Source organism: Phascolarctos cinereus, unplaced genomic scaffold (assembly GCF_003287225.1).
Source record: "Phascolarctos cinereus isolate Bilbo 61053 unplaced genomic scaffold, phaCin_HiC Scaffold_7;HRSCAF=346, whole genome shotgun sequence".
Lineage (NCBI taxonomy): Eukaryota > Metazoa > Chordata > Mammalia > Diprotodontia > Phascolarctidae > Phascolarctos > Phascolarctos cinereus.
The window spans coordinates 177,529,045-177,541,401 of NW_027556180.1; the positions used below are offsets into that span (position 1 = coordinate 177,529,045).

General features: G+C 39.8%; 1 protein-coding gene across 4 annotated transcripts in view; it reads left to right on the plus strand.

Moving 5' to 3' along the window:
• Positions 1 to 10,016, plus strand: part of TGFBRAP1 (transforming growth factor beta receptor associated protein 1) — a 76,172-nt gene extending 66,156 nt beyond the window's left edge. For all 4 annotated transcript variants that reach the window (XM_020987909.2, XM_020987911.2, XM_020987913.2 and 1 more), the window contains 2 exons: positions 4,853 to 5,286; positions 7,100 to 10,016. In XM_020987909.2, the coding sequence (XP_020843568.1) occupies positions 4,853 to 5,286; positions 7,100 to 7,276 (611 nt within the window). In that variant the 3' untranslated portion in view covers positions 7,277 to 10,016. The remainder of the gene's footprint in view (positions 1 to 4,852; positions 5,287 to 7,099) is intronic.
• The last annotated feature ends 2,341 nt before the right edge of the window (positions 10,017 to 12,357 follow it).

Below are 12,357 nucleotides of genomic sequence, written 5' to 3' on the forward strand. Positions count from 1 at the left end.
TCAGTGTCCTTTTGAGATTATATCACATAAATTTGTTGTGGACACAATCAGCAAAGTTCTGCAGCTTCCTCAGATTCCCTGTCTCAGTCATGATAGCATCTTTTCCAGATCTTTCTCCTTCCTTCCTCAAATCTGCCATGGTCCCCCCTCCCTCTGCTCTCTCAGCTGCCTCCTATTTCACTGAAAAAGTTGAGGCCATTCCTCTCTCCTAACATCATTTAGCTGCCTCTACCACTATTTCCTCTCCAACCCCTGTTTCACATGAAAGGCTCTTCTCCTTGCCATACCCCTCCACATGCACAAATGATCCCATTCCTTCCTCTCTTCTCCAAAAGATTGTCTCCTCTGTTATACCCATTCTCATTAATCTTCAGTCTCTGCCTGTGTGTTGGAAGTGTCTGTGCTGCCTACAAACACATGCATATCTCTGTCATACTTAAAAAAACCATTCTAATTTGATCCAGCCCCTCTGTCTATTGTCCTATATTTCTCCTCCCTTTCATGGCTAAACTTGTTAAGAAGATCATCCATGCTGCCACTTCCTTCTGCTTCTCACTTTTTTTTGGACTCACTGCAGTCTGACTCCTGACATCATTCAGTTGAAACTGCTTTCTTTAAAATTATCAATGACCTCTTAATTGCCAAAAGTGATGGTCTTTTCTTAATTCTTATCCTTCTAGCTTTTGCCATTTTTTTTCTTCCTTTTTTTTCTGTGAGGCAGTCGGGGTTAAGTGAGTTGCCCAGGGTCACACAGCTAGTGAGTATCATGTGCCTGAAGCTGGATTTGAACTCGAGACCTCCTGACTCCTGGGCCAGTACTCTATCCACTGTGCCACCTAGCTGCACCAATAAATTTCCTTTTTTTTTTTTTTTTGGTGAGGCAATGGGGGTTAAGTAATTTGCCCCTGGTCACAATGCTAGTAAGCATTACTTGTCTGAGGCCAGATTTGAACCCAGGTCCTCCTGACTCCAAGGCCATAGCTTTTGCTTTTGTCAAGCCCCTCCTACTTCTCTTCTCTAAATTTTCATGATTTTCTGTCTTGGTTCTCCTCTTACCTGCATACTCAGTCCAGTTTTGTGGATCTTCATCTAGGTCACACCCACTAACCATGGGTCCTTCAAGGGTCTGTCCTGGGTCCTCCTATCCTATGCTATTTCACTTGGTGATCTCATCGGCTCCCATGGATTCAGTTATCATCTCTGCGCAGATTATTCTCAGCTCCATTTATCCAGCCCTAACCATTCTCCTGACCTCTAGTCATGCATCTCTAACTGCCTGTGAGATATTTCAAACTGGGGTGTCTCTTAGATGCCTCAAATTAACTGTGCCCAAAACTGAACTCATCGTCTTCTCCTCTGAGCTGTTCCCTCTTCCTTTTATTCCTTCGCTGTCTTTCCCGTCACCCAGGTTTATAACCTTGACTCTTCACATTCTCTCACACTCCTATGTTTAATCAGCTGACAAGTCCTGTCATTCATACCTTCAGGACCAGCTCTCCTCTACAGCCCCTTGTCTTCTGTGGCAGTGCCACTGTCCCGCTGTGAGCTCTTGTCATTTCACATCTGTACTACAGCAGTAGCCTTCTGATCAGTCCTCCTGCCTCAGATCTCCCCCTGTCCCAGTCTGTCGTCCACTCATTTCTCAAATTAATCTTCTTCAAGCATAGGTCTAACTGGGTCAACCCCCTAGTCAATAAACTCTGGTGGCTCCCTTGAAGCAGAAGGATCAACTATACAATTCTCTGTTTGGCTTTTAAAGCCCTTCATGGCCCCCTTCTACCTTTACCTCACTCCGACTTCTTGTACTTTCCTCCTTTCCAAATAACTCTGTGATCCAGTGACACTGGCCTCCTTGCTGTTCTTCATACAAGGTAGGTTGTCTTCAACAACGTGGATTCTCATGGCTGCCCCCCATGGCTGGAATTCTCCACTTCCTGGCTTGTCTGGCTTCCCTCAAGTCTAAGCTAAAATCCCACCTTCTGCAGGAAGCCTTTCCCAAATCTCTAGTAATGCTGGTGCCTTTCCTTTAAGATTATCTCAGTTTATCCTGTGCGTGTGATACACACAGAATATATGCATGTATGTATATATACACATGCACACATGTACATATACGCCTATAAGTATGTATGAGAAATATAAAATTTCATATTCATATATAAATATAATGGGAAAGGGACAACATACACAACTGTGTACAAACAAGATAGATGCGACACACAGTATATATACATGTACATAATTGTAGATATATGTGACACCCAGATGAGATATATGTAACACATGATATGTAATATGTCTAATATATGTTCTGTGTGTGTGTCCCTATCCAATTAGACTGAGCTTCTTGAAAGCAGGGACTATCTGTACCTATCTTTGTATCTCTGTGGCTTAACATAGTGCCTGGCATGTAGTAGGCACTTAATAAATATTGGCTTGACTTAAACAGAGAAGGGCAGATAGTGGGAGATAAGTGAAGGGAATAACAGGTTTGGAATTTAGCCAGGTATGTTCACTGAAAGGGCAAGGGGGATAGAGGGTCAGGATTAGAGGGCATCATAAGAGTTGAACTGGTAAAGTCTCTAAAGGGAAGAAGGTGAGGCCAGAGTAGCTGTGATAGACTGGGAAAATAGGGAAGGCTAGAGGGACGCAACGAAAACAGGGAATGCATTAGAAAGATCTTAAACGTGTCCCACTCGAGCCAGAGTTTCACAAAACTGTACATAACACAGTTCTGCTCTGTTTCCCCATCTGTCCTCAGAATATCCTTTGTGACAGGAAGGGCCTCTTTATTACTGTTCCCATTTTACACCTGTGGAGTTGGAGGCACAGAAATGAAGTAATTTAATTTACACAGCTTACGTGGGGTAGAAATGATATTAGAACTCAAGTTTTTCTTTTTCCATCAGATTATGTCGTCTCTTCTAATTTGAAAAATTAGATTGCAGAAATATTAGAACATCTTTAGAAATAATTTAAATATGTAGATTCACTCACTTAACTCATGTGACTTTCTGTCACGGCAACTATAAATTGGCATAGTATTAGGAGTCATTAACTGGATACTGTGGGCCTACTATTCTTTAATATATGCTAAAGATGGGGAATGTGGTAGGGAATAAACACTTCTATGTTCCTGGCACTGTGCTAGGTGCCTTGCAAATATCTCCTCTGAGATGGCTTTTGTATGTGGCAGTGGGCAGTACCCAAGTGAAGTAAATGAGAGACTTTTTAAAAAATTTCTTTTTTTAAAAAATAATTAGTTTATTTTTGGTTTTCAATATTCACTTCCATAAGATTTTGAATTTTAAATTTTCTCCCCTTTCCTCTCCTCCCCCCATGGCAAGATGGCATGCAATCTGATATAGGTTCTATTTATCCATTCATTTTAAGCATATTTTCACAGTAGTCATGATGTATAGAAGAATTAGAACTAATGGAAGGAACCACGAGAAAAAAGAAATCAACAGAAGAAAGGGACAGCAAATAGTATGCTTTGATCTGCATTCAGACTCCATAGTTCTTTCTCTGGATGTGGATAACATTTTCCATCTTGAGTCTTTTGAAGTTGTCTTAGATCCTTGCATTTCCAAGAAGAGCTAAGTCTATCAAAGTCAGTCATCGAACAATGTGACTGTTACTATGTAAAATGTTCTGATTCTGCTCATTTCAGCCAGCATCAGTTCATATATGTCTTTCCAGGTTTTTCTGAAGTCCATCTGCGCATCATTTCTTATAGTATAATAGTGTTCCATTACATTCTTATACCTCAACTTGTTCAGCCATTCCCCAATTGATGGGCATCCCATCAATTTCCAATTCTTGGTCACCACAAAAAGAGCTGCTATAAATATTTTTGTACATGTGGGTCCTTTTCCCATTTTTATAGTCTCTTTGGGATACAGTCCTAAAAGTAGTATTGCTGGGTCAAAGGGTATGCACAATTTTATAGCCTTTGGGCATAGTTCCAAATTGCTCTCCAGAATGGTTGGATCAGTTCACAACTCCACCAACAATACATTAATGTTCCAGTTTTCCCACATCACCAGCATTTATCATTTTCCTGTTTTGTATGATGTGGCATCTCAGTGTCGTTTTGATTTGTATTTCTCTAATCCATGGTGATTTAGAGCATTTTTTCATGACTATAGATGGTTTTAATTTCTTTCTTTCTTTTCTTTCTTTCTTTCTTTCTTTCTTTCTTTCTTTCTTTCTTTCTTTCTTAGGCAGTTGGGGTTAAGTGACTTGCCCAGGGTCACACAGCTAGCAAGCGTCAAGTATTTGGTCAGAGGCCAGATTTGAACTCAGGTGCTCCTGATTTCAGGGCCGGTGCTCTATCCACTGAGCCACCTCGCTGCCCCAGTAGCTTTAATTTCTTCCTCTGAAAACTGCCTATTCATATCCTTTGACCATTTATCTGTTGGGGAAGGAGAGACTTTCTTTTAGAATTAGAGGTTATTGGTGAACCTGTAAACCTGAGCTCTCACCAGGGCCTTCTTTCTACTGAAACATTTGGTGCCTTTCCTTCTGAAATTTAAAAAAAAAATCCATTCCAAAATCATTTATAATTGTAATAAAGAGAGTCTATGTTATGCTTGATTTTTCAGGGCCTAAATACTAAGCATGAATGTGCATGAAAATGTTGACTTAGTCATCTAGATGGCAGCATTTAGCAACATCTGTCGTCTCCCCAGCTAGGTGTGTTTTGCATAATGAATTTTACTTTCATATGTTCTTAAAGTAAAAGGCAAATTGAGTGGGATTGGAACTTAGGGAGAAGTGATATATTGCCCAAGTGCTCCTTTGGGTTATGTTTCCATCTGATTTTTAAACAGCTTGTTCCCTTTGACAGATAAAATCCAGGGGACCAGCCTTCACATGGAAAGTGCAATATTACATGGAAAGCTGGAGGAGCACGACAGGGCCCTGCACATCCTGGTACATGAGCTAAAGGACTTCTCTGCGGCTAAGGATTACTGCCTGTGGAATTCTCAGAGTAAAGACCCTCTGTATCGGCAGCGGCTCTTCCACATGCTGCTCTCTGTTTACCTAAAGCCAGGACCCTCTGATTGTGACCTGGTTCCGGCTGCCGTGGACCTCTTGAACCACCACGCCACCGAGTTCGATGCAGCTCAGGTTTTACAGCTGGTGCCTGACACCTGGTCGGTTCAACTTCTGGCACCTTTCCTTACCAGGGCTGTGAGGGAAAGCCTTCACACCAAGAGGATGACTCAAGCTGCATTGGGTTTGGCCAAAGCAGAAAACTTACTCTACAAACATGATAAGGTGAGGGGGGATGTTTTTGGCAGGTCATGTTTGACCTGGGGGGTGGTGGTGGTAGTCATGGAGTTGTTTTTCTTTTTCTTTTTGTTTTATTCCTCATTCATAGGATCATGATTTTAGAGCTGGAAGGGGCCTTAGAAATAATCAAATCCAGTCTTCTCATTTTACAGACGAGGAAACTGAGAGACAGAGAGGTGAAAGAGACAGTCACACATTTGGCAGCGAAGTGGTGCAGTGGATGGTACACTGGGCTTGAGTCAGGAAGACTCATGAGTTCAAATCTGGCCTCAGACATTTACTAGCTGGGGTACCCTGGGCAAGTCACTTAACCTTGTTTGCCTTAGTTCCCCCTCTATAAAGTGAGCTGGAGAAGAAAACCACTTCAGTAACTTTGCCAAGAAAATCCCAAGTGGGGTCACAAAGAGACAGACACAATTGAAATGATTGAAAAAGGGTCACGCAGGTAGTCGGACCCAGGTCTTCATGACATCAGGTTCAGCATGATGATCCCATATACCACACAGTTTGTTGTTGTTAACTTTATTAATGTTAATGTTTATTAACCAGTGACTCCCTTTATTATTTTTCCTCTCTGTAGTCATGATCATTCAAAAGTAAGTCCCTATTCAAACGTGGCGTTAATGGCGTGTGCAAGTAGAAACTAGGGAGGGAAGCAGCAGCATAATGCAGCTGGCTTCTGGGAATGATCAGAAAGAGAAGTGTTAGGGAAGGATGCTTCATTGCTGGAGAATTCCTTGTGTTCTCCCTACAGAGTGACATGGGCTTCCTTGCTGTTCCTAGTATGAGACTTTCCAATTCCCAGTTCCAGGCTTTTCCCTGGCTGTCTCCTATGACTGCAGTGCTTTCCCTCATCTCTGCCTCCTGACTTTGCCAGTTTTCTTTAAAACCCAACTAAAATCCCATCTTCTATAGGAAGATTTCCAGTCCTCTTTAACTCTAGTGCCTTCCCTCTGAGGTTATCTCCAGTTTATCCTGTATATACAGTTGGTTTGTATGCAGTTCTTTGCATGTTGTCTTCCCTATTAGATGGTGAGCATCTTGGAACCAGAAGCCATCTTTTACTTTTCTTTGTATCCCCAGTGCTTTGCATGGTGTCTGGCACGTAGAAGGCACTTAAGAAGTGTTTAATGACTGACTGGCTGACAGCTGACATTAGATGTACAGTGTCAGTCCACTAGACTGTGCTTACATAAGTAGTTTGTACAGTAACTTTGCATTTTAGGAAACACAAGGCTCAGAAAGGGAATGAGTGAGACAGAAATGTCTCAAAATCTTTTCTGATTTTTGTGCCTCTGTGCCACTAATTAGTTGTGTGACTATGAGGCAGTTATTTCACCTTTTTGGGCCTTAGTTTCTTTACCTTGAAAATGAAAGAATCCAACAAGATGACCCCTATGGCCCATTGCAGCTCTAGCTTTGGTTAAAATAACAGAAGCTTCAGAGTGGGATTAAGATGCTTTGGCTAACTGGAGCTATAAACTTGGCTGGTACTTGGCTTGGTTTTATAAAATTAAAGTTATTTCAGTAACTAATACCTAGCATTTATTCAGCACCTGCTATGTGCCAGGCACTGTGCTGAGTACTTTACAAAATATTATCTGTAGTTATAGTAAGTGGTTTTATTTATGTAGTGTTTTGTACCAAGGTCCCACTTTATCTTAACCTGTTCAAGAAACTAATGATAAATCACTCGTAGTAACCAATGGATTGATGTATCTCTCCAGAAAACTGAAAAGGCAGTATTTTGAAATGTTATTAGAAGACACAATTCATGATCTTTATTTCCTTTTTGCAGATAAAATTAAAAGGAAGCCCAGTTCGGCTGTCAGACAAAAAGCTTTGCCAGATGTGCCAAAGTCCCTTTTGTGAGCCTGTGTTTGTTAGGTATCCGAATGGTGGTGTTGTCCACACTCATTGTGCTGCAAATAGACACACGAACCTTAACTCATCTAGCCCTGGCAATCGGACTTGAAAAAGACACATTTGTACTTGCAAACACTTATTCCTTTGTAAAATGTGCTGGATAAAAAGACCAGAGTACAGCTGCTCTTGACATCAAAATGAAAGAATCATACCCTGGGTGCTGGGAAGGTGTCAGTCGATGTGAAACATGAACATTTAATTGCTGATCTTTTTTATGAATGTAAATGAAAAATACCTTATCATAAATAGAATCATTCAAGAGTGAACTTCTCCTTGTAAATAGTAATCGAAAACAAACGTCTGCTTTCTTCTGAAAGAAAAATGAGCCTTTCCTTTTTCATCAAGGCAAATCGTGGGGGAAACCAGGACTGACAAATTCCTTTCTTTCTTTTAAGGAACATAAATTTGCACTGAAAATATTTGCTATAATGTGACATGATGATGAGGGTGTCTTTTTTTTTTTTTTTGTAAATCCAAGGAAGTGGTCAGTGTTTAGAGATCTTGTTAAATAGAGGGGCTCACACTGTGCCACTCTTTCCAAGATCCTGCATTAATCACGGTCAATATAGCACATCCATGTTTGGGGTCTACATCCACTTTTTCAGGAATAGATCATGAACTATACTTTTGCTTTGAAATTGCTGGCTTTGGGGGGCCACCTCTGTGTTGTTACTGTTCTCTGTTTCCCAACCCATTATTTTGGTTGGCCAGATTTCCACTAAGCACTAACCCTTGGGTTATTTATTTGTTTTTCTGCTCAATGCAATGTGTTCATATCCATTGGAAATGGATAGTCTCTCATAGCTTAAAAAACAAAAAAAAACCTACCTTCAGGACTTAAAAGACAGTGGCAACAATCAAGTCAGTCTACCTGCTTAGTGGCCACGTTTCCATTCCTATGTCCTATAAAAATGTTTCCTCACCCACCAGTATGAAATTCTACAACTAACACGTTGGACTAGGAGATTTTATTTTTAACTTAAATCATATTCACATTGACTTTTTTTGTTTGTTCCTAAATCCTTTTACTTTACTTGGGGTTATTTTTTCTTCATTAACAATTTACCTCTTATCCAGAACTTGGATCATTAAAAGGGAATCACTCAGTGGGGACAAATAGAATGTTGTCTTCATGAGACACCTGTTTTGACCTCATGTATTTGGACAAGTGGTTCAGGAAAGCTGCCTTTGCACAGATGATGGAGAAATACTTTCCCTGATGAGTGCTTTGTCTACTACCACAAGGAAAAAAAAATCCCATAAGGCAGTCCTGCCTCCTGATACGTGCATACTTTTTTAACGTTTATTAATAAAGCGTGAAAATGCTTCTCATTCTCAAAAGATTTGGAATTCATGTTGTGTTTTTGGTATAACATTATTGATCATTTAAAGCCACTATGGTTTCATTGTCCTATTTTAGATTTGTGCTAGGACACAAATTTGTAGTTATAGTTTCTAGTCAGAACTGGCATTCAGGAAAACCAGCCATGCAGCTGTTACTTTCCAAATTCAAGCACTATTTTGCTACCTGTGATAACTTAATGATGCTAAACAGTGCCCTCTATTACTGTTCATCCACTACCGACTTGTGAAGGTTTGCTGTTCAGCCGATTCCCAGTTCCATTACAAATGTTTCCTGTCCTAATTGTAATCTGCTCTTCCTTTCCCCTTTCCCAATTCCAAGTGGGTCAAAAATTAAGTATCACTACATTATTTGGGGGCAAGGGGAATGGTATCATTCTCTCAACTCATTGTGGCTCTGTTATCTGAAGAATAAATTATTAAGAAATTATGCTCTGTAGCTGGACTATATCGGATGTAAATTGATTTGTGATTAATTCAGAACCCGCTCATGAATTTTGCACAGCTGATGACTCTACTGCTTACAGAATGATTATATTATTGCCCATGTTGTAATTACAACTTGTGAGTTTGAATTTATACTCCTTGGAGAATGGACACAAAGATGTGGAACACTGCACCTTTTAAAGTACTCCCTCCACAGGATGAACAGAAGTTTGGATAAGTCTTGGTGATGCTGTCATCCTCCCTTTTCACTGAATGAGCAATAGTCCTGTGAAACTTTAAGCATGCATGAGACAGATAGGAACCAGATTTGGACAATTCTCCATTTCTACCCTATTGGGGTTTTGGCACAAACAGTGGTCTGCCTTGTTGGGCAGAATTATCTTATACGTTGGAAGTAAACCCCTTCCTCTGTCTCCTGGAAGTCCTTTTTCATATTTAATAACTTTTTTAAAAAATGAGGTCCCTCCCAGTAGGGCATCTACTGTTTTGTAATCATGCTACTGTGTAGAACAATTAAAATGTTCATTCAGTCACTCTTGCCACTAGATTTTGCATAACTTTTTGGTTCATTCAGCATTATCTAAACTGTTTACATTAATACTTCGTGGGCAATAATGTGCTATTTTAATGAACTACTTATCTTCCATTGCCTATAAAGTATTAATGTGTATTAAAGGTGTTATGTTTGCAGTAGAGAGAACTTCAAGCTAAAAAGTTGACGTCCATGAGAATAATTAAACATGCTGCTACTTGAAAAGGGGGTGGGGGGCAGGCACAGTTTGTTAGCTGTGGTTTGCGATCACGTTCATGCCTGTATTCTGACAAAGAGAACCCCTGCTTTCTGCTTGTGCTCTGCAGGAAACTTTTATCCTTGCTACTCTGTTTTTTGACTTCTGATTATGTCAGTGCACAGGGCCAGAAATACACAGAATGTACAAATGTAAACATATGGATTTTATTAAAATTCTTCTAATTCTTGGGTTTTTCTCTTAAGTTTTTTTCTTTTTAGTCTTAAAGTAATATTTTTTCCCTGTTATTTGATGTATTCCAAGGAATTTTTCTTGTTTTCATTGTTTTTAAAGCTTTCAATAGTTCTTCCCAGCATTTGTAAAACAGGTAGACCTTTTTAAAAATTATACTACAGACTTATAACTCTTTCTTAAATTCAGATAGATCCTTATACTACTCACTGCCATTAACTGCCTTCAGGTTAGTTCCTCAGTGAAAGGGTCACTTTAAGAAAGGATGTTTGATCTCTCTTATAGTGACCTTTTCTGCCTTTCAACTCTTAACTCTGCCCAGTTAAGCAAGTAAGTTAATGCAGTTCTTGGGTTTCAATAGTGAGCATTTTTCAAAGAGCACAATAATATTCTCTCACTTATAGTAGGGTTCTTTTCTTTAATAAGACCTTAAATCAAAACATAGCACAATGTCTTGAATGAATTTTTACAACTCTTAAAAATGCTTTCAGGTACATTGATCCTCAAAACAATCATGGGACACATGATGAGTCAAATGATGCTTCAGTTGACAAATGAAGAGCTTTTTCTCAGCAAATTTTTATAACAGGCAAGTATCCTGGTTTGACAGATGAGGAAACTGATCCTGACTATCTCTTTATGCTGTATTGTCCCCATTTTGCAGGTGGAGAAACTATAAGCCCTCCACTAAATTCCTCCTATGCTGTTTATGTATGGAGGTGGTCTTGGTAACTTTAAAGCAAGGCTAGCAGCCTGCAGTCTTCAGCAAAGTCTAAAGCTACAAATGCTTTGAATGTGCCAGGCAAGGGAAATCGACTATCATTTTTGTAGCTGCAAGGTGTTGAAATTTTTGGCAATAGCAATCCTCAAAAAGCATTTTCTAAGTCTTAAAGGGGTGATATCTGTGGAAGTGAGGGCTGATAGGTGGTGCAGTAGATGAAACGCTGGACATGTAGGCAAGAAGCCTCATCTTCATGAGGTCAAATCTGGCTTCAGGCACTAGCTGTGTGGCCCAGGGCAAGTCACTTAGCCCTGTTTGCCTCAGTTTCCTCATCTGTAAACCGAACTGGAAAAGGAAATGGCAACCACTCCGGTATCTTTGCCAAGAAAACCCCAAATGGAGTTGAGGAGAATTAGACATAACTGAAACAACTGAACAACAATCTGTGAAAGTAGTTCCTACACCAACACCATCACAGATAACATTAATTTTCATATACGTATATAAACTTTTGAAAAGGCATTTCTGTGTCACTAATGTCCAGAAGTTCAATAACATACGGTTAGTGATATTAATGTTAATGACATTAGTGATCAAAAAGATGTCACAAAAAGAACATCAGAAGACCTGGGTTCGAATCCTTGTTCTTTAGTTTGTTCCTGTGTGACTTGAAACTTTGCCAAGGACTGACTACCTTGGGGGAAGACCAGAAGATAGAAGATCCTGTGAACTTTCAAAAATAGCTTTTGGAGGAGGAAGATAGCAATGTTAGAGGGCTAGTTCAACTTAGTCATTTTATAGATGAGGATGAGCAAGACCCAGAGATATTAAGTTATTTGGCCAAGGATATACAGAGAATAAGTGTCAGAAGACAGATTCCAACCCAGCACCCTTCCTACCTCCTCCCCCTTCCACTTCAAAGTACACAGGCTGATGAGATGCTGTGAATTTTCAGGACAGCACGGAAATCCAAAGTGATGAGAGCAAGAATGTCAATTGAAGTTTTAAATGTGTCTGGTGGTAGAGGCAAGGGTTGGTATCTGAATCAGTTAAATGGGCTGTGACTGGTGTATAAAGTAATTAGATATTAACTAACACCTCATTTACTCTGAGCAAATCTGTCAACCTTAGCATTTAAAATGAAAATGTATGTCAGTAGAGACCATATGGACCAGGAGTCCTTTCACCTTTTTAAAAAAGTTAAATGGCTTCAGTACCATCTAAAAGCTTGTTAACACATTGTTGGGAGACAGGCCACTTGAATTAATGAAGCCCGGTTTTCTATAGATCGCATTCTGAGAAGTGAAATAAACAGCTGTTATTTAGTGCACAGAGTAGGAAATGCCTAAGATGAGTTTCTGTAGCAGTGAGGCTGTACCCTGCACAGCCTGATTTAATAAGCTTCCTGGTCACAGGAGATCAGGCTAGCAAGCCAAAAGGTATTCTGCCTGGATCTCATTCTATGATCTTTAAGACAGTTACGCAAAATTTCTAGGCATCAGGTGCTAATATTTCCCTAGAGTGTGGGCTTTCTGGAAGGACAAAGAACCTTCTCTTCTTTTTGAAACAACTGTCAAGTATTGCCATTAAGGAAACATTTTATTGTCATTTAGATTAATA